Source organism: Littorina saxatilis, linkage group LG17, assembly GCF_037325665.1.
Source record: "Littorina saxatilis isolate snail1 linkage group LG17, US_GU_Lsax_2.0, whole genome shotgun sequence".
Lineage (NCBI taxonomy): Eukaryota > Metazoa > Mollusca > Gastropoda > Littorinimorpha > Littorinidae > Littorina > Littorina saxatilis.
In genome coordinates this window covers 37,887,335-37,909,252 of record NC_090261.1, presented here as the reverse complement: position 1 = coordinate 37,909,252, position 21,918 = coordinate 37,887,335, and the positions used below count along the sequence as shown (strand labels likewise).

The 21,918-nt window shown below is 39.9% G+C and overlaps 2 protein-coding genes across 3 annotated transcripts; one reads left to right on the top strand and one right to left on the bottom strand.

Annotated features, from left to right (window-relative positions):
* Window positions 1-980: 980 nt before the first annotated feature.
* Window positions 981-8,099, bottom strand: LOC138951886 (large ribosomal subunit protein mL66-like). Its single transcript, XM_070323447.1, has 5 exons — window positions 7,862-8,099; window positions 5,034-5,065; window positions 3,830-3,934; window positions 1,904-2,027; window positions 981-1,207 (listed from the first exon to the last, which is right to left on the bottom strand). Exons 1-5 carry the CDS (start codon window positions 8,082-8,084, stop codon window positions 1,104-1,106), a joined length of 588 nt encoding a protein of 195 aa, XP_070179548.1. The 5' UTR covers window positions 8,085-8,099; the 3' UTR covers window positions 981-1,103.
* Window positions 8,092-20,672, top strand: LOC138951884 (AP-5 complex subunit mu-1-like). Of its 2 annotated transcripts, none has more exons than XM_070323446.1 (15): window positions 8,092-8,189; window positions 9,170-9,280; window positions 10,235-10,361; window positions 12,142-12,243; window positions 12,596-12,666; window positions 12,918-12,987; window positions 13,393-13,527; window positions 14,266-14,346; window positions 15,160-15,346; window positions 16,671-16,804; window positions 17,171-17,271; window positions 17,982-18,067; window positions 18,505-18,635; window positions 19,370-19,466; window positions 19,904-20,672. In XM_070323446.1, the coding sequence occupies exons 2-15, from the start codon at window positions 9,207-9,209 to the stop codon at window positions 19,975-19,977; spliced, it is 1,470 nt and encodes a 489-aa protein (XP_070179547.1). In that variant the 5' UTR covers window positions 8,092-8,189; window positions 9,170-9,206; the 3' UTR covers window positions 19,978-20,672. The 2 variants fall into 2 exon arrangements, with proteins under 2 accessions (XP_070179547.1, XP_070179546.1); XM_070323445.1 differs by having other exon boundaries at window positions 8,106-8,207.
* Window positions 20,673-21,918: the final 1,246 nt, after the last annotated feature.

The window sequence follows — 21,918 nt, the reverse complement described above, 5'->3', positions numbered from 1 at the left end:
AAACTACAATACAGTGTTTGGTCTCAGTGAGACTGAAAGAGAGAGAGCGGCAGATACACACAGTGATTCAAGGCGCACAACTCTAGTAAAGTTGTCGTAGCACGTCCGTCTATGGCCAAAGTGATCCGGGTTCGATTCCCGGCATGGGCGGTCAATTTTATTTTTTTAATTTTTGTTTAATTTTTGTTTACTATTGTTTATTATGAACGTTTTAATGTTTTATTTTACTCCAATAATTTTTTTAATTGTGTAAAATAAATAAATAATTTTTTAAATTTTTTTTTTTTTTTTAATCCACGTGCACAAGACAAAATTGAAAACTTTCATACTGGGGGAGCGAGCCAGTCTGAGGAGTACTCGGGTCCAGCGCCAGCGTTTTTTATTCCATTTTCATTCTGATATGTGTATGTTCTACAATAACATTCACCATTCATTTACATTCATGTCCATATTATCTCAGAGAAGTTTAGAGAACACACAGTACCTAGCGATAACTTACAGACGTCGGAAATAAAGCAAGGAATCAATTCGAGGCAAGAAAGAACCTAGAAAATAATATCAGGCGGTGCCAAGTACTTTTTTAATTGACCCGCGAAACATCCACAGAGCAGTTTTATCGACTTGTTAACATTATGGTTTTTTTGCCTGTGGAAGAAAAAGAGTCGACTAGAAGCGACAAGTTTTATGACTGTATCAAAACTTTAAGTGATATGTTTTATGCTTATTATTAAATGTGAAAAATAGGTTTCTAGTACTCTTGATGTTTGTGTGTGTGTGTGCAATGGGGGTGGGGGGTGGGGGGGGGGGGGAGGGAGAGAATGAGAGAGAGGGACAGAGAGAGAGAAAGTGACAAAGACAGAGAACTGATTCACAAGTCCATGAACAACACACACAAACAAACGCACACACATACACGCTCATACAATCATTCCAAGTCACATGTCTGATCATGAGTAGAAATGCACACAGAAACAATGACAGATTGATCTACATTTAATCAGACATTGTTTTGAACATATTTACACATACACTTTCTTTTCTTTCCTATCACACACAGGCACATCAGTAAGAAACTGCAACACGCACCCCTAAAACTCTGAGAATCAGTTTCTGAAGTAAACATTATAGCGCTTCCACTTGTAGTTGGACCTGTGGTTGGTGCGTGGTTTGCCACTTTTAAGAGCAGGCCTGAACTGTGGTAGGAGACCTGAAAAAAAAAGCAATTGCAAAAGTCCGTAAAGTCTTACATGTATGTACAGTGGTACCTGTGTTGAAAGGACACACATAGGTTGAACCAAGTGTCTCTACATTGCAGGTGGCCTTTTAATGACATGTATATTTTGTTATCAAATAACCAAAGGGAAGTAATCGCTCTTAATGCATACGACATGTGTAATAGAGTAAGCGAGAGTTGTACGGAACCTTATCTCCTGGCACCTGAGAGAATAACAAGCATTGAAATGAACAAGCGACTTTCATTCACAGACAAAGGGATGACAGAAGCTATATGTCCTTACTTGTAAGGTGTGCTCTTCATCATAATTAACTACCAACTCGTAGTATTTCCTCCTACCAGGGCTTACATTGGACATTTTGAATCACACTCAAAATCACAGTAATCACGAGACAGGACTAGACAACTTCTAGCGAGTGGAACTGGCCAAAATGAAAGGAAATATTGTGTGTCACAATTCTGTTATGTCTAGTAGAATTTCTTGAGGGACAGGAGAACAATATTTGCAATAAGACGCTATATATGTAAACAGGGAGGGACAGAAAGAGCGGAAAAAGAAAATTGCAATGTTTCGGCAAAGTGCAGTAAAGTAATCTGAAAGCCTCTTGGGAGGACATGTACTTTCGACTAATGTCTAAATAGAAGTACATGATAAACAAAGTAACTCGCCTGCTCTCTGTGCTTTGTTGACCAGTGTTTCAAGCCGTCTTTGTTGACCCCAGCACACCCCGGTCACTTGTCGCGGCAACAAACAACCATCCTCTCTGAGAAACTGGCTTAAAATCAGGACATCCTGTCAAAACACATTTTATATCAATAGAAGGCCAGCAGTTGATAAACAAGAAGGGCAAAGCCCATACGACTCGCATGCTTTACACATTTTTCCTACCAAAATACATGTGGCCTTGACCCAAGGTCAAGGTCATCCAAGGTCATGCAACACAAAGCTGTTAATTCAAGACATAGGAAGTACAATGGTGCTTATTGGCTCTTTCTACCATGAGATATGGTCACTTTTAGTGGTTCACTACCTTATTTTGGTCACATTTTATAAGGGTCAAAGTGACCTTGACCTTGATCATATGTGACCAAATGTGTCTCATGATGAAAGCATAACATGTGCCCCACATAATTTTTAAAGTTTTCCGGACGGACGGACGGACGACTCGGGTGAGTACATAGACTCACTTTTGCTTCGCATGTGAGTCAAAAACATGAACAGATAAATCAAATACTAATCAAAATAAAAATACAAAAAGAAATCCGAAACAGAAAAACAGCTAACATTCCAAAATCAAGAATCAGGAGCTTGTATCCAACCATCGGTCGATAATTATTTACTCCTGCATGCTTATTATTTACTGCTGCATGCTTACCCTTACTACTACTATTTAGTAAATAGTAGTAGAAAGGAGACTGTATGGAATAAGGAGTAAATAATGTTCGACCGGCGATTGGATACAAGCTCCTGTGATCATAACTGGCACTATAAAACATTCACTAGAACTAGAAGAAGTTCAACCTTATATTGATCAATGATCTTTACAGCTGTAAAACAGAAATAATGAGGAAATAAAGACCTATCGAAATGCAGACCACATCTCTTGGAATAAATCTGCAAAATATTTTTAAACAAGAAGGGCAAAGCCCATACGACTCACATGCTTGACCTTGACCTTTACATGACCTTGACCTTCAGAGTCAAGGTCAAATAACTAAACCTAGCAATGACATACACTAAGAACTGCTTTACACATTTTTCCTACCAAAATACATGTGACCTTGACCCAAGGTCAAGGTCATCCAAGGTCATGCAACACAAAGCTGTTAATTCAAGACATAGGAAGTACAATCGTGCTTATTGGCTCTTTCTACCATGAGATATGGTCACTTTTAGTGGTTCACTACCTTATTTTGGTCACATTTCATAAGGGTCAAAGTGACCTTGACCTTGATCATATGTGACCAAATGTGTTTCATGATGAAAGCATAACATGTGCCCCACATAATTTTTAAGTTTGAAACAGTTATCTTCCATAGTTCAGGGTCAAGGTCACTTCAAAATATGTATACAATCCAACTTTGAAGAGCTCCTGTGACCTTGACCTTGAAGCAAGGTAAACCAAACTGGTATCAAAAGATGGGGCTTAATTTGCCCTATATATCATATATAGGTGAGGTATTCAATCTCAAAAACTTCAGAGAAAATGTGAAAAATGTGAAAAATAGCTGTTTTTTAGACAACATTTATGGCCCCTGCGACCTTGACCTTGAAGCAAGGTCAAGATGCTATGTATGTTTTTTGGGGCCTTGTCATCATACACCATCTTGCCAAATTTGGTACTGATAGACTGAATAGTGTCCAAGAAATATCCAACGTTAAAGTTTTCCGGACGGACGTCCGGACGGACGGACGACTCGGGTGAGTACATAGACTCAGTTTTGCTTCGCATGTGAGTCAAAAATGATGACAATCACAAATATAACAAAGATATGATCAACCTTCAGACGGGCATTTTCCAATGTCCTAAAAGTTACTTCATTTTTATGTTGAACTAACCAACAGCTCATATTTATCAGCAGAACAATACTCACTGTATATTTCAGATATGGATGGATTTTACAAAGAGTACATCCTTTTGGCTCTTCTTCTTTGAAAACATACGGGGCACGCTCAGACTCCATTATTTTGCCTTCAATCTGGAAAAAGAGTTATAAGATATTAAAGAACAGGCACTTTGTCATAAAAGCATTGTTGTTACAGTGGAATCCCCATTTTAAGACCCCCCAATTTAAGACTCTCTCACTTTTAAGACCCTGTTTTCTCATATTTTCTGTTCATAACCTCTGTAAATTGACCCCCATATTAAAGGCACAGTGCAGCTCACAGCCTTCGTTTTGCGTTTTTGTTGCAGCTGAGTGCATTTACAGTTCAAAAATCCTCCTATGGTAGTAAAACAAACCCAAAACTACCCGACGACGACATCTGTGAAGCTCAACAGTTTCTTGTTCACGCGAGTGCATAAATTAACCTAGTTATTACATGGTGTTTGGTCGGAGTTCGATTCAACTGAGTGATTCTGGCCTCCATTTTGTTTTACACAAACTCATGATGACGTCTGACATAGTTTGCTAGTGACAGGTCTTTTCAGTTGTGCATGATGTGCATGTGGTGACCTACCTGATCTAAATTTAGATCCAAAAATAGGCCAAGACCAGCCGGGTCCAAGTACGAAATTGATTCGTAAAAAAATCGCAGTTCTTGACTCTTTGGGTGCAAGTCAATGAAACTTGGTAGTTCTTCTAACGGATAGCTGCCTGAGGTATGACTAAAAGCCCTAGGGGCTCCGTGCACCTGGATTTGACAAGTTCAGTACCTTCAAGACTCCCTCTTAATTTTTATTTAAGACCTCATTTTCTCAGAATGTTGGAGATATCTTCAAAGGGGGGTTCCACTGTATCAGGTATTTGTCTTCAGTTACTGACACATAAATATTTTCTATCTGATGCATTGTTCTGACAAGCTGAACTCCTGATAGTTTTGACACGCAGGAGGTCTTCTGAATTGTTTTATTTTATTTTGTAGCCATGACATTTGGACCTATACACAGTTTCAAGTTTGACCCAGATCCGACTTACCTATCATTTTACTATAAGTCTGGGTGATAATTCCTGGGCTTTTGCTGATTGTTTGTTGGGGGAAAAAACGCACATCAAACCACATTCAATCAAAACTTGCTCTGTATATTGATTCACCGAATAATGATTAAAAATAACAACAACAGAGTTGATGACTCACCTTTGTAACATTTCCATCTGTAACTTGCTCGACTGAAACCATAAAGAAAACTTATTAGAAACGTCTACAATTTACATTACATGTACACCGTATTTCTACTAAGGATGCTGCAAAAAGAAAAAACACAACTGTTACAACTGTTGGCAAGACATTAGACAATGAAGCGACTGCATGAAGTTGTATTACATTTTAAAGAACTGTGCACACCTGAAATTATGACTGTGCTTAGGCCAACAAAAAAAATAGGTCTGTTTACGGTAACATAGGGTGAAAAAATAGGGTCGGTAGGTCGGGTTTTTTTTCCATTTTTTTTTTTCTCCCCTCTCTATGATGTTTCACAGTTCATTTCTTCTCATCAATCCCTGTTTTTGCCCAACATAACTATAAACAGTACTTTGAGCTTACCTCCCTTCTGTCGTCTGCTGTTTGAGCCCAAACAGCTCTATTTTGGATGCGGGTTTTTTTTCCTCCAGACGATCCAAAAAAAAGATTAGGGTTGGGCTGAAAAACTAGGGTCGGTCGGGTTACCGTAAACAGACCTATTTTTTTTTTTGGCCTTACGTGCCTGTTTCTCTGAATAATGTGAGTGCCTACAAGCGTGTATGACAATGTGTATGTGTGTACATGTGTGTGTGTGTTCGTGTTAGTATGGCTGATGGAGTCTATGTCGACCAAAAGAGTGGGATTCCCTGTAGGTGGAGTTCCTGTAGTGGATTCCCTGCATACAGATTTTTTTTTTTAACATATTTAGAGCTTTTTGTAATAGATTCGCGATCGTCGATAATGATTTTTCATTGTGTTTTGTAATTTTTAAATTACAAAGGAATTGATATGTAAGACAGTTTCAAGCGAACTATTTTTCGCGGCTGTATTTACTGTGCAAACAACTCTAAATATGGCAAAAGTGTCATATCAACTGTCATATCAATAATCAACCGTTTGGTTTCGGCGCTCACTGGAGCAGAAGATTTTTTCTGTAACCAGTTGACAGTGATGAAACCATATATTACGGTCTTCTTCCGGCAGCAGTCCCAAAATTTCGAATTGTTTTGACCTTAGAACGATGTCTTTATCATAATTGTGAAGAACAGAACGGAGATCACTGTCGAAGTCGGCCAATCTGCAATCATTTTCGTCTCGCGAACACTGATCTCAAATTTGGGTACTACTTGTCTCCGAAAACCTCCGAAAACCCCATCTAGACTAACTAATTCTATCTTCAAAGTGAAGTATTGGACATGCCTGTGAAAAGTAAGCCTGATTCATGCTACATGCACCCTTATATTTGTGTTGAGAGCCGGATTATCGACGAAATCGATGCAACAATTTCAATGCAAGGGAGGTAACTCTTGTTACTTGAAAGCACAAGTATTGATGACGTCATGTGATTAGTGCTTCCGCTCCTTCGTAAATCCTCGCACAAACACAAAAATAAAGCCATGAACTGTGAAAGTTGCAAATATAAGTCATGATTGCAACCAATAATGTAACAAAACATGATCTAAGGACGAATTTTCTTATTTCTGATGAGGTTTTGGGGGGTTTTCGGAGACAAGTAGTACCGTCAAATTTAGATCAGTGCTCGTGAAAAACATATGGGAGATAACTCTGTATTTTTTTTTGATAGATTCGCGTAGGACTGTAGCGTCCGGTGTGACGTTTTCATCTTTCGCCGTGGTGATATTTCGATTCTCGGCCTCGTTGATCTAGTATAAACTCTACACTGAACAAAAAACCACCCTTCGATAGTACTGATGAGCGACCTTGTGTACCTTACATTCATGGGGCCAAATTTGTCCAACCAATTTTTTTTATTTAACTTAGAAATTTGATTCATCCTAAAATGTTTCCCTTCTTACTCAAGGGACGTAACCACTCTGTGCACGTTTTCGAATAAATCGATTTGGGGGGTGAAATCTATTACATTTCACCACCAATTTTCTTCACATGCAAGAAACTGACATGGGAAATATGTACACAGGCGAAAGATGAAATCGTGACACCGGTCAGAGAGACAACTGGCAATAGCCGTGTAGCGATGCTTATCAGAATGGAACTACACCCTGAAGGGAATCCCATTCTTTTGGTCGACATACACCCCATCAGCGTTAGTATGTTAGTACAAGGACTGGGTGGCCGAGTGGTAACGCACTTGCGCTCGGAATCGAGAGGTTGCGTGTTCGACCCTGGGTCGGGCCGCTATTTTCTCCCCCCTTTCCTAACCTAGATGGTGGGTTCAAGTGCTAGTCTTTCGGATGAGACGAAAAACCGAGGTCCCTTCGTGTACACTATATTGGGGTGTGCACGTTAAAGATCCCACGATTGACAAAAGGGTCTTTCCTGGCAAAATTGTATAGGCATAGATAAAAATGTCCATCAAATACCCGTGTGACTTGGAATAAAGGCCGCGAAAGGTGAACATTCGCCTAACAGGCTTGAGGTTTGCTGGTCGATGTGAATGCGTGATATATTGTGTAAAAAATTCCATCTCACACGGCATAAAGCGCTTTGAACTTCGGATAAGGCGCTATATAAATAAAGAGAAAAAATAAAATTAAAAAAAAAAAAAAAAAAATGTGTGTTAGTATTGTTTTAATTTGTTCATGTGTGTAAGTGTTAGTGTGATGTGTGTGTGTGTGTGTGTGTGTGTGTGTGTGTGTGTGTGTGTGCGAATATGACTGACTGTGTGTATTACATATTACATACAAAGCATACCGGTTTACAAAGAAAAATGCATTAACTCATGTAACTTGTAAGCACTACAAACAACATTGACGTAAGTACAAGCAAGGGCAGAGCAGACGAATCTTGACCGCATGAAATCTTACTTTGTTTCAATCTTGCCGCGCTGGAAACAGAAAACGTTCTTGTCTGGACATTCTGTACAACTGGAAGTATGCTTGGTGAGCCGATTGATGTTGCAGATTTTGCACTATGCAAAGGAGCTCGAAGATTGTGCCAAATTAATCGTAGCATGGCTTTCGTTCTCCTCTCCACGGAAATGGGAAAGTGTACTTTTGACGACTCAATGGTATGAGAGCTCCAACGCATAGGGATGGCCTCCCTTGAGCTGTGATCTTCCAGAAAGAAGAGTTCTGACTTTCAATTTCGTTCTTTCAAAGTTCTGGACGGTGCATAGTGACCCAGGAAGATAAGGTTGCGTTTATTTGGGTTGTAAGTGAACTTTTGGGGGGTACAAATATGTTTAAGAGGCCTTGATATGACTGATAAGGGTCATTTTAGACTTTGAGCAGCATAAAAGCTAGAGTAGAAGTGGGTGTGACAGACTGCAGCTATAACTGACCATGCAATGTTACTGTTAGAATCTGATACTGTATGAATCAGCATGGATGCAAGTGACAATTAGTTTTGAATGTGAGGTATGGGTGTTTAATAAGAGTGTAGTCCAAAATTAATCTCACTACTGAGCTAATGTAGCAATGACGAAAAGATTCACAATTAATTTAAACTGTTGTAAAAAACGGGTGTTTTTGAGTGCAGGTATGCTATTGCTACCATTCGGGTAATTTTGAAGTCTGTGTGTTTTTGTGTCTTTGTTATTGTGTTTTGTGTCTGTGTGTATGAGAGCATGCGTACATACTTATATATATTATATATACCCGCGTATGTAAAAAGCAAATATATGTGTGTGTGTGTGTGTGTGTGTGTGTGTGTGTGTGTGTGTGTGTGTGTGTGTGCCTGTATCAAAGCGTGTATGTCTATGACTGTGTGGACATTTACATGTGTCTTTATGTTTGTGTGAGATGTTTATTCTCAGGGAATTAAGCTGAAAATGACACTTGATGTTCCAGGAAGTAGAGATCTTTGATGCAGCAAGTAGATGATTTTATAAGATTAGTATGTATCTGTGTCACAGTGTGTAGCTTTGTGATCTTAGTGAAAATGTTGGTCATGCATGGTTGATGTTCCAGGGGAAAGAATGCTGTGAATCAACAAAGACAGATCAAGATGAGTGTGTGTCTGTGTGTGTGTGAGCTATATCCAAATGAGAGTGTTGATCATGGTTGCAATGTTCCAGGAGAAAGAGTGCTGTGAATCAGCAAAGACAGATCAAGATGAGTGTGTGTGTGAGGTATATCCAAATGAGAGTGTTGATCATGGTTGCAATGTTCCAGGAGAAAGAGTGCTGTGAATCAGAAAAGACAGAACAAGATGAGTGTGCGCTGTGTCTGGATCATTCATCTGCCAGGAACACCCAACAAGGCTGCAAAAGTGTTATTCACAAGGTGACATTTTAACTGATATATATATGCGGAACCCCCCTGTTAAGACCCCCAGTTTAAGACTTCGATCCTCCTCTTGAAGAAACCGCCACTGTTGGCCTAGTGGTAAGGCGTCCGCCCCGTGATCGGGAGGTCGTGGGTTCGAACCCCGGCCGGGTCATACCTAAGACTTAATTGGCAATCTAGTGGCTGCTCCGCCTGGCGTCTGGCATTATGGGGTTAGTGCAAGGACTGGTTGGTCCGGTGTCAGAATAATGTGACTGGGTGAGACATGAAGCCTGTGCTGCGACTTCTGTCTTGTGTGTGGCGCACGTTAAATGTCAAAGCAGCACCGCCCTGATATGGCCCTTTGTGGTCGGCTGGGCGTTAAGCAAACAAACAAACAAAAATCCTCTTGAAGAAGCTCCTTTCTCAGTTGCTCTGTTCTAACTTCAGAACCTCTGGGATGGGTGAATTGTTTCACTGCACGTGTATTTTTTTCAGGTTGGCAGAATTGTCTTTGTAAGTTGTATTTTCTGAGATGAGACAAAGTTTGGAAGGATTGGTTTTTGTAGTTGTGAATTAAAGTAAACTTGTGTTCAGCAATTTTGCTGTCCGTATGTGCATGTTTCTTACAAGATGAATGCACATGATTAAGATTGAATGTAATTATTGACTGCTGCTTGAATATGATCTGATGAGGTTCCAATACAACAAAAATAAATTGCATTACATTGTATTAGCCATTTTCATCAGTAGGATGAAAAGCTTGATATGAATTAATCATTTTTGGACACATTGTAACAGCATTCATTTGGACCAGATCAGAATATATATAGAAATCTCAGAGCTTGATCCATGCTCTTTATTATTTTCAATCATAAGAGATGTGCGAGAATCTTTGTGAATGCATCAATTGAATTTCTAGATCCACATCACACTGTTGAATTTTTAATGAATCAAAATTTACTGTTTCAGAAAATTCCCGACTGTAGAGAAGCAAGCCAAACGAGCATCCGGGGAAGGTTATGTGGGGGTGTTGCCAGATCCTCAGATGGCGCGATTGTTGGTGCAAGAAGTTGGTTTTGGCCCTGCAGGAAAAAAGGTGCTACATTTGTGTATGTTTGAGAGAGAGAGAGAGAGAGAGATCGAGAGATCAAATCAAATGAAATCAAATTTTATTTTACGAGGGTTGTGGCAAAAGCAACACAGAAGAGCTTTTTTGACTCACATGCGAAGCAAAAGTGAGTCTATGTACTCACCCGAGTCGTCCGTCCGTCCGTCCGTCCGGACGTCCGTCCGGAAAACTTTAACGTTGGATATTTCTTGGACACTATTCAGTCTATCAGTACCAAATTTGGCAAGATGGTGTATGATGACAAGGCCCCAAAAAACATACATAGCATCTTGACCTTGCTTCAAGGTCAAGGTCGCAGGGGCCATAAATGTTCCCAAAAAACCAGCTATTTTTCACATTTTTCCCATTTTCTCTGAAGTTTTTGAGATTCAATACCTCACCTATATATGATATATAGGGCAAAGTAAGCCCCATCTTTTGATACCAGTTTGGTTTACCTTGCTTCAAGGTCAAGGTCACAGGAGCTCTTCAAAGTTGGATTGTATACATATTTTGAAGTGACCTTGACTCTGAACTATGGAAGATAACTGTTTCAAACTTAAAAATTATGTGGGGCACATGTTATGCTTTCATCATGAGACACATTTGGTCACATATGATCAAGGTCAAGGTCACTTTGACCCTTATGAAATGTGACCAAAATAAGGTAGTGAACCACTAAAAGTGACCATATCTCATGGTAGAAAGAGCCAATAAACACCATTGTACTTCCTATGTCTTGAATTAACAGCTTTGTGTTGCATGACCTTGGATGACCTTGACCTTGGGTCAAGGTCACATGTATTTTGGTAGGAAAAATGTGTAAAGCAGTTCTTAGTGTATGATGTCATTGCTAGGTTTAGTTATTTGACCTTGACCCTGAAGGTCAAGGTCATGTAAAGGTCAAGGTCAAGCATGTGAGTCGTATGGGCTTTGCCCTTCTTGTTTCAACCAGCCCTCGCCCAGAGAGGGACTATTCTAATCTTAAATACATATATATATACAAACGTAAAACAATTACAAAAGATAAGCATGACACAGCAAAAAAATAAAAAAAATAAAGAAAGATAAAAAAAAGGCAGAAAAACTATTCACATGACTATATACTCGTTGTAGGCTATACATACATTCTTGCGTTATGAAACACTGATGCTTTATGGACAGATATGATCAATATGAAAATAATCAGTACGAAGTCTTCCATCACTGTGACTTTTCGTAATTTGACATTAAATGTAATGAGAGGTGTGTTTTGAAAGTATTGAGACTTGTTGGGACTCGAACTGATTCCGGGAGAGAATTCCACAAAACGCTGCCAGAATAAGCTAAACTTGATTTAAAGAGATCTATCCGTGGAATGGGGACGTTGAATTTTCGGCTTGGTTTGGCTTTAAATTTTGTAATGAAAGCACTCGGTGCATGGCCGGAAAGGATTTTGAGAGAGAGAGAGAGAGAGAGAGAGAGAGAGAGAGAGAGAGAGAGAGAGAGAGAGAGAGATGGGTGGTGTATTGTATGACTGGTGAGTTGGTTTTTAGAAGTCATTGATGTGAAACAGAACTAGATTACAAAAACTTAAGATAATAATAATAAAGAGACAATATATTATTTTTTTCAGCTCCCTAGATTTATGCGCTTGTTATTAATTATTACTATTAGTTTGTAGCAGAGAGCTGTTAAGATGGAGATGTTAGTCTTAGCCCCATGCTTGAACAATCCCTATAGTCTATGTATGAATTAACCAATGTTTTTGTTTGGGTTTTCTTTTTAGTTTGTGGCAGAAAGAGACAGTTGCAGGGAAATACTGCAGAAGCCAGTGTTCAAAATCAAAACAGACGAAGGAGAAATCTGGCCCCTTGTTGTTTTGCAGCAGGTAATTTTTGACAAAACTGTGAAACATGTGTACTCAGAAATAATTGATAACCCTCCAAAAGAAAAGAGAGATCTGTGAATGGTGATATTAGAATGAAAAGTGATAAAACATTGTAACAATCACTGAATCGTTCAGATAGTTCAAACAATTTTATGTCTGATATAGTATCAGATGCTTTACGATTATTTTCTCAGGACAGTGTTTCTTTATTGGTTATCGAAAAACAAGAAGGGTAAGTTATTGGAATGTTTAATTTGTGACAGAACAAAACGTTACAGTCCATCTGTTTTTTGATATTTGTTAATTTGTTATTTTTTTAACGAGGAGTTGTGTTTGCTTGTGTGTTCCAAAGGGAGAGTTGCTGTTGTGCTGTCTTCCACTGGTGGAAGAACAGACTTCAAATGACAACAATCTTATCAATATGTAAATATTTCAGCATTTCATTTCTTTTGTTATGTATACAGTTCTATGCGGAAAGGTGAATGTGTGCACACCATTTGAATGTGCTTTTCTTTTTCAAGCCTGGCCATATATTTCAGGACTTTGACTTAAATATGGAGTATGTGAAGTTTAAAAGGTTTTGAATTTGTGTTAGAAGTTTGAGATATGTGAAAATGCACAAAAGTGTATGCACATTTCATAAATCAAAACTCTTATTTGTGGATTTGTTTCAGTCCCACCATATCTCAGGGATTTGCACTCCTTTCAAGTCTTGCTGAAGCACTCAGGGTTCCAAGCCAAGAGGTAACAACAGTAACAAAATAATTATGATAAAAGACAGTGATTACTTCTTCTTCTTCTACATTAATGGGCTGCAACTCCCACGTACACTCGTGTTTTTGCACCAGCAGGTTTTTACGTGTATGACCGTTTTTACCCTGCCATTTAGGCAACCATACTTAGATTTTTGGGGAGACAGACAATGATTACAACATAATAAGAGTTATTTGATGTAGTTACAGTTGTTGTATTTGTCTTCAAATTGATGATCAAGTACAGACAGTACTGCCAAATATGAGTATGGGCTCAAGCCATACAACTGTTTTGTGGTCTTCGGAAATCTCTTCTTTAGAACATATGTGCTAGTGTTCAGGAAAAAAGCAGCACTGTTTCATAGAAAAATCAGATGTAATGCACTCAACATTTCAGTTTGCCACCCGCCTGACAGAAATGCCAGCATTCCTGAATGAAGCTGCCCCCTTTGGCTGTGTGAGGGACACATGTGCTGACACCGTCCTGGCCAAACTGACCAACAGACCGGTCACTCTGCACAAAACTGACAAGGTCAGTGATGGCGCTAGTATTTTTTCAAACCGGTACACAAACGTTTATAATGCAAACTGTCCAGAAAAAAACGGTAGGCTGGTCATTGGAACCAGTGAACCATGCAGTTAGAGTCCAACTCAGAGTACTAGTTTTGTTGATCTACTAGCGAAAAAAAACCCCGGTAGTTCTAAAAATCAACCGGTAGGTCATACCGGCAGCCAATTTTGTTTGGAATATTTTCTCATTTCAACCGGTAAAATACCGGTAATTACCGGTTAACACCAATACTGCAAGGTGAGAGTACAGTGGAACCCCCAATTTAAGACTTTCTCCGTTTTTAAGACCCAGTGTTCTCAGATTTTTGTTCATAACCTCTGTAAATTTTGCCCCATTTTGAGACGCCCTCCTATTTAAGAACTGATTTTGACAGAATTTTTTTGAGAAACAGTAACAATAATTTTTTTAACCTTTTCATGTGAAAAAAAAACATGTTTACATTAATTTTGATGGTTTGGCTCTTTTGGCGCCAACTTCAAGAAGAGATCAGAACTGTTAATGAGGCTCCCCTTAGGGTTCTGTAAGTTTTGCGTGTTTGATTTGGCAATTGTAAATGTGGTGAAATAATAATGGTAAATTTTGTTTGTGTGCATGCATATGGGTTGCATATCTGCATGCATTCATAGAAAAAAGTGATATTTGTGTTTAAATATTACACATTTTGGTAATCATGTTATGCAGGCAAATTCAATGTTTCAGCAAGCGGCTTGGAAGCCTTTGCTACATCGTGGAAAATCTAGCATCTATTTGGGCATAACAGAATTCATTAGGGCATCGCAGGTAAGGTTGATTTTGTGTTAACCTAAGTTAAAAAAAAAGTTGTTTGTCTTTGGGGGGGGGGGGGGGGGGGGGGTAAAGGGGGGAGGATTCCATTGTAAATGAATGGGTTGAACAGGAAGGCTAGCACTGAGGAAGTGGACTGTTTGTGAAAATAGACGATGTTCGGAAATAACTCTGTCGGGTTTGTATTGGCTGTGAATTACCCTTGCTTTTTCAGGGACAAATAAATTCACGCGTGCTCCTGTCTACGTGTTTCAGACACACCCCTCGCTATTGATTGGCCCCTCCAATGTTTGTCTCAGTAAAACTAAGAGCAAGGATATTCACTCTTAGCCGAAGCAAACCCAACAGTTATATTTGGAATTTTGTCTGAGTAGTTACTAAGAAACTAAAGAATCTTTCATCATAGCCCCTCCAATGTTTGTCCCAGTAAAAGCAAGGATATTCACTCTTAGCCCATACAAACCCAACAGAGTTATTTTTGGAATTTGTGGGTTCAGGTTCCACTGAACATGTACTCTTATTCTCCCTCTTGCCATGCTAAGGTGCAGAGGATTTTTTTCAAGCTAATACACTGAAAAGTAATATTAGACAACTACCAGAGAAGCACATGGATTGTTTTAATTAAAGCACAAAATTTGTCCTGTGTACATTTCCAGTGGATCCAGCTTTCAAACACAAACACACACACGCACGCACGCACGCACGCATGCACGCACGCACGTACACATACACTTATCCATTCAACAGTGGAATCTAGTCGAAAGTGTTACTTATCTGATCGCTACTATAGAACCTTTCATCTTCATTCAGTGCAACCAGGAAGAGATGAGGGATGCCATGGAGGTGTACGGGTCAGTGTTGTGTCGAGCGGAACTGGAGGGGGTGTCACCTGACATTATTCTGAACGTTAGCCACGCCCCCGACAGTCCCAGCATCGCTCTGGATCAGCTGACCACTCACCCTTGTGTCCTCAGCGCTGACTCCATGCCTCTGCCTGGTTCGTTGTTTTGAATTTCTGAAATAATGACATCACTAATTGCTTCTTTATATGCCTGGTTAGTACTTTTGAACTTCTGAAATAGTGGCATCATTTGTTAATTTGTATTTACATTGAGTAGATCTTTTTAATGAATAATGCTACGGATTAACATTTTGCCAGAAAAGATTGACATGTTCATATTATCTGTGCATGTGTAGTTTGACATGCGAGTTCACGCAAGATTGCAGCAGCGTGCATAACATTTAGCCCATTTGCTTGAGCAGACGTGTGTGTGTAGCTGTCTGTCTGTTTTTCTGTGGGTGTGTGTTTATTTCATTGGTAATACACTTACATTTGTAATTGAGCACCTGCTCTGTTTTCTTTTTATATTTAGTCAAGTTTTGACTAAATATTTTAACATCGAGGGGGAATCGAAACGAGGGTCGTGGTGTATGTGCGTGTGTGCGTGTGTGCGTGTGTGCATGTGTGTGTGTGTGTGTGTGTGTGTAGAGCGATTCAGACTAAACTACTGGACCGATCTTTATGAAATTTGACATGAGAGTTCCTGGGTATGAAATCCCCGAACGTTTTTTTCATTTTTTTGATAAATGTCTTTGATGACGTCATATCCGGCTTTTCGTGAAAGTTGAGGCGGCACTGTCACGCCCTCATTTTTCAACCAAATTGGTTCAAATTTTGGTCAAGTAATCTTCGACGAAGCCCGGACTTCGGTATTGCATTTCAGCGTGGTGGCTTAAAAATTAATTAATGACTTTGGTCATTAAAAATCGGAAAATTGTAAAAAAAATTAAAAATTTATAAAACGATCCAAATTTACGTTTATCTTAGTCTCCATCATTTGCTGATTCCAAAAACATATAAATATGTTATATTCGGATTAAAAACAAGCTCTGAAAATTAAATATATAAAAATTATTATCAAAATTAAATTGTCCAAATCAATTTAAAAACACTTTCATCTTATTCCTTGTCGGTTCCTGATTCCAAAAACATATAGATATGATATGTTTGGATTAAAAACACGCTCAGAAAGTTAAAACAAAGAGAGGTACAGAAAAGCGTGCTATCCTTCTTAGCGCAACTACTACCCCGCTCTTCTTGTCAATTTCACTGCCTTTGCCATGAGCGGTGGCCTGACGATGCTACGAGTAAAATGGCATTGCGTTCAGTTTCATTCTGTGAGTTCGACAGCTACTTGACTAAATATTGTATTTTCGCCTTACGCGACTTGTTTTGTTATGAGATTATGTGTTTCTCCACTTGCAAAGTTGCGATGAAAATAAAATATGTCTGATCCCCACTTATAAATGATCATTTTCAGATAACAAGGCCAGCGCTGGAGTTCCTGCCCCTCGCAGAATCCGTTTCTCTCCTCCATCAGAGAATTTCACATTGTGTCACTACTCAGCGAGCCATCTGCAAGAGTTGCCCATATTTGGTTCATACACGATGAAGGTCAGACAATTTTCTTCTGTGTTCATGTGTGTATGATGGATGGGTGTCGATGTTTTGTGTGGCACGTGTGCTGGGATGCATGTGTTTTGATTTTGTTGGTTGTATTCATTTTTATTGGGGTGAAATGGTTTTTCATACTTTGTTCTTGTGTGTTGTAATGTAGCTGATTCAGGTATGCAATTAACTGGTTTGTATTTTAGTATTTGAAAGATAGTTAAAAAGTGGCAAATACTGTCCTTATTCTGACAATACAGTTTGTGACTTCCCTACCCACTCCACACCCAACCCTCTTCCCTTTCATGTTTTCTGCTGTTTGCAACTTTTCTAGCTTGTTTCATGTATAGTAGTGTAATATTTTCTTTTCAGCCAGAAGATGGAAAACTCCAGGTGTCCGTGTTGTTAAAACTCAGCGATCAGATACGAAACACTTTCGACTACTGCGAGTTGCAGATTCCACTGTTGAATGGGTAAGTGCATGTGTGTTTTTGTGTGTGTGTGTGTGTGTGTGTGTGTGTGTGTGTGCGTTTGAAAGCTGGATCCACTGAAAATGTATATATCAGGGGCGGACCTAGTTGTGGATAAGGGGGGGGTTCCAATTTGGAGCAGGGGTCCAGGGGCCGCTTAGGCCCCGGGGGCAAAGCCCTGGTGGGGTGTCTGGGGGGCGAAGCCCCCCCGATGATGAAGGACTTTTATTTTTTTAGGTCAATCGGAGGCCTCTCCTTTGAGTTTCTCGTCAGTTTCAAGCATGTTGCATTTGGAAGGAAGGAAAGCACAAGCCCTTTATTTTTTTACTAAAAAAAAAAATTAAAAAAATAAAAATTAAAAACGGATGGGGGTGGGGGGGGGGGGGGGGTTCCGGGCACCCAGGAACCCCCCCCTGGGTCCGCCCCTGTATATACACAGGACAAGATATCGTGGTTTAATTAAAGCAATCCATGTGCTTCTCTGGTAGTTGTCTAATATGTCTTTTCAGTGAATCGATCAGCTTGGAAAAAATCCTCTGCACCTTAGCATGGCATGCGAAGGTGTGCAAGAGGGAGAATAAGAGTACATGTTCTGTGGAACCTGAACCCGATTTCAGTTTAAAAAGAAAAAGCTGTTTGTCCATGATTTATGAAGCCTCTTTTTATTCTAAATACCATTTTACGTGTTTGTAACGTGATTAAACATTTCTCAGGCCTCCTGTTCAGTCAGTGGACTCATCTCCCTCACAGGGTGGGGTCACTGTCTCACCAGACAGGAGGATTGTTGTCTGGAATATAGGTAAGGACCCTATTCCATTATTTCTCTTAGTTATGGTGAGGAATGGTTTGAATGGTTTTGGGGCAAGGAATGGCTGTTTGTTGTTGGGGGGGATAGGTGGGGAGGGGGGATCGGAAGGAGGGAAAGTAAGGGGAGTCAAGTAGAGGGTCAAGCAATCAGAGAATTAGAAAAAGAAACAAAACGTCATGCAAGCAAAGTTAGTATCTTGTAACGGAAAGAGGTGACCCAGTAGAATGTGGTACATTTTCATTTCATTTTCATTTTCAATACTTTATTGTCCCATCGCTGGGAAATTCGGGTCGCTTACTCCCGGTGGAAAGCTAGCAGCAACATGTAGTACAAGCTGTTGTGCATCACGGTAACAATCACACTGTTATAGCTGTTTGTGCCCAAAGGGTTAACGTGTGTGTGTAGTAGGCAGGTTTTGTTGTTTGTAGGTCAAAAATTCCCAAACAAGACGCTGGAGGTGTCTCTGACGGCCACTGTCTACATGGGGGACAAGAGTAAGAGCATAGCGGCCAGCTCACCTGAAGACCAGTTCTGTGTCGGCCTTAACTCTTACTGCCAGGTGAGAAAACATGGGATGAAACAACAGGTTTATAACCTGTCTATAACCACTACTCAAGAGACCGACATGGTTGTTATAGACAGATGGTCGGTATGGCAAGGTGTGTATATATAGAAAAATATTACTGCCAGGTGAGAGAAGATGGGATAAAACAACAGGTACAGTCAAACCTGTCTATAACGACAGCTCAAGATACCGACCAAAAGTGGTTGTTATGGACAGGAGGCTCGGTATGTTGGCAAGGTGAATTATATGCATAAAAACTTGGTCAACACTCCTTTGCGGTGATGGTTGTGGAAAGGGCAGGTTCGACAGTATAATCAGAAAGAAAGAAGTTCTCTATTCCTCAAAGTGGTAAATATAAAAGTAGTTCTCTATTCCTCAAAGTGGTAAATATAAAAGTAGTTCTCTATTCCTCAAAGTGGTAAATATAAAAGAAAAGCAAGGGAAGCAATAAAGCAATCAAACAGCTACCTGATTGCACAACCAAACTACTTGATAACAACAATAAAAGCAATGATTATAACAAAAACAACAGCAACAACAATTGTTGAGAGAAACTTTTTTAAGAGATTTTTTCCTCAATGAAAAATTTACTTGCACACTTGTATTTATGACGTTCAAAGTGATTCTCTCTAGTGAATCAGTGTAAACGACATGAATAGGTTTACATGTACGTGCATTCATTTAATTGTACATGTACAACATTTGCGTTTGTCTTGGTCTTGTTTCAGCTTTACTTCATGGTGCCAGAGTTCACACACACTGGTTGCCATGTCGACCCTCGGTCAGTGCAGGTGTCGCCAGCCACAAAATTCAAACTGACCACAGGTGTGTGTGTGTGTGTGTGCGTGTGTGTGTGCATGCATGCGTGGATGGGTGGGTGCAGGGTGTGTATATTTGCTTCAGTATAAATTTGAAAGGGGTGTTGTATATGAATCTGTAGTTGGTTGTGCCTATAACTTGTATAAAGGGAAAAGAGGGAGGCAGGTGTCTGTGTGTGTGTGTGTGTGTGTTTTCTTGTGTTCATGTGTGTGAGAATGCATGTGTGTGTGTGAGTGAATATGCCTGTCTGTATGTTTGTCCATTGGTCTGCCTGTTAGTTGCATGGTCTTTCTGTCTATCAGGGACTGACCATGTCACTGTCTGTCTGTCTGTCAGTTGCTCTTTCTATCAGGGGCTGAGCATCTTACTGTCTGTCTGTCTGTCTCTCTGTATTCACATGCTGATGTTTTCATTACTTTACCTCAACCTTTTTTCGTCAACAGGGCGAGAATACAAGTCCAATGACTACAAAATCTGGAATTCCCTCGGGGAAGCCCTGACTGTAAAAGAAAAGTGAGGATGAGATTGTGGACTTCGCAAAAATGATCAGGAACGTACAGCAGTTTGCAAGTGTGTTTGTAATTTGAGAAATCATGACAGTTGTAAAAGAATGGCAACAAAAGATACTACTACATGTATACTTACACCTTAGTTGTTGAATGGTTAACCTGGACAAACAGATAATGACAAGAGCTTGACAAATTGGTAAAAAATGTGTGAAGTGAGAGTTTGTGTGCGTGTGTGTGTTACTGTGTGTGGGTGTGTGTGTGCCACTGGATGTGTGTGTGTGTGGGTGTGTGTGTGCCACTGGATGTGTGTGTGTGTGTGTACGCATATAAATGTGTGTCTGTCCATCTGGATAAAAACACATGCATGAATATTTATGTAAGTGCCACAGATTATTGGTATGTGAATTAGCTCTGGAGTGTTATAAAACAGAACATGAAAGATAAAAGTATTTTTTGTCATTCCAAAGTTCTGTGAGAATGTGTTTAGTAACAAAAGGTTACACATTTACTGTACTGTTGTACCATTTTGTTGTTAACCCTTTTTACCAGGGCTAAGTGCAATAAATGTTAAGTACTGCAAAACATTCTTAAAATTGGCATACTCATGGACAAGATTACAACATATTTGTGTTCATATTTTGTTCAAGACATGACTAAACACTGTTTAAAACAATTGCAACGTTACGAAGAAAAGAAACAAATAGCAATAATCAGTGTTTCTTTTGGTGTGTGTGTGTGTGTGTGTAGGCTTTTGTGCAAAAGCCTGTATTTGTTCTGTATGTTATTATTCATCTGTGAATTTCTTGCTCTTTCTTTCTTACTATTTTTGTCTTTTTCTTTCTTTATTTCTTTCCTTTTTCAATCTGTCAAGTCTTTCTTTCTGTCAGTCTGTTATTTGTTTTGCTGGCCCTATTGCTTTCTTCATCAAGCTTTGAAAGAATCAAACATGATTCATATGCTGGGATCGAGGAGGCACTGTGGGTTTCACCTTCCTAATGGTGCTTTGGGATGTTATGGGATGGGCTTTCCAAATCTTCCTTTTTATTCTCCTTTATCATTATAAACACTGGTTGTAGCACCCATTACCAGCCTCATTCCTCATAGTTATACCCCCTTATCCATAGTAAGAAGGCCACCCTGAAATGTAACTGAAGTTGTGTGTATCAGCGGTGAAATAAATGTGAACGACGTCGCTGCGCACACCCACCCGTCGCGCCAAAGCCAGCAATCTGGATGCTAGCGACGTAACCCACAGATACAGATACCGTTGAATTATGAATCTGTACCGTTATCTATCGCGTCGTTGGCTTTGGAACAGTGCTTAACATATCAGCATTGACACATGAGATCAGTGTGACCTAGACACACAGAGTCACAAGCACACGCACACACTCGATATACATGTACCCGCGTGTCGTTGGTAAATGACATGCAATGAGTGTAACCCTGCTGTGATAGGTAACCGGGTAACAGCTTAGTGACACAGAGAAACAGGGCCGGACTACCGGGGGGTTATGGGGGTTGCGCAACCCCCCCCTAGCCTAAACATGTACCTTACTTATTTAATTTTTTTTTATTATTGCTTATTTTATGCCGTTTCATGCAAGGAGCGACCATTTTCCTATCTCAGAATATGACCTACCCGTCAGCTTCAGGGGGCTTCGCCCCCTGACCCCCACAACGAGGGGGGGGGGTGGGTGGGTTCTAGGGTTTCCGGACCCCCCCCCCCCCCCCAGTCAAAAAATAAAAATATTGAATGAGGTATGCATTTCTTTATTTTACATTGAGTTTCAATTTTTGGGGTATTAATCAGTGAAAAAATCTGCTGCCTGAAACTGGTAATGATCATCCTCAGAATGCACCAGATTGCACCATTTTGCATCCTTTTTTTCAAAATTTTCCGGGGGGGCATGCCCCCGGACCCCCCTAGCAAGCTAGGCGCTTCGCGC

Excerpts from the sequence above, each read along its gene's own strand:
- LOC138951884 (XM_070323446.1), top strand. The coding sequence starts at position 9,207 with ATGAGTGTGCGCTGTGTCTGGATCATTCATCTGCCAGGAACACCCAAC. Across the intron at positions 9,281-10,234 it reads GCAAAAGTGTTATTCACAAG|AAAATTCCCGACTGTAGAGA; the intron begins GTGACATTTTAA and ends TTACTGTTTCAG. Across the intron at positions 17,272-17,981 it reads CAGATTCCACTGTTGAATGG|GCCTCCTGTTCAGTCAGTGG; the intron begins GTAAGTGCATGT and ends AACATTTCTCAG.
- LOC138951886 (XM_070323447.1), bottom strand. The coding sequence starts at position 8,084 with ATGCGTTGGAGCTCTCATACCATTGAGTCGTCAAAAGTACACTTTCCC. Across the intron at positions 3,935-5,033 it reads CAGATGGAAATGTTACAAAG|ATTGAAGGCAAAATAATGGA; the intron begins GTGAGTCATCAA and ends CTCTTTTTCCAG. Across the intron at positions 1,208-1,903 it reads CAACAAAGCACAGAGAGCAG|GTCTCCTACCACAGTTCAGG; the intron begins GCGAGTTACTTT and ends TTTTTTTTTCAG.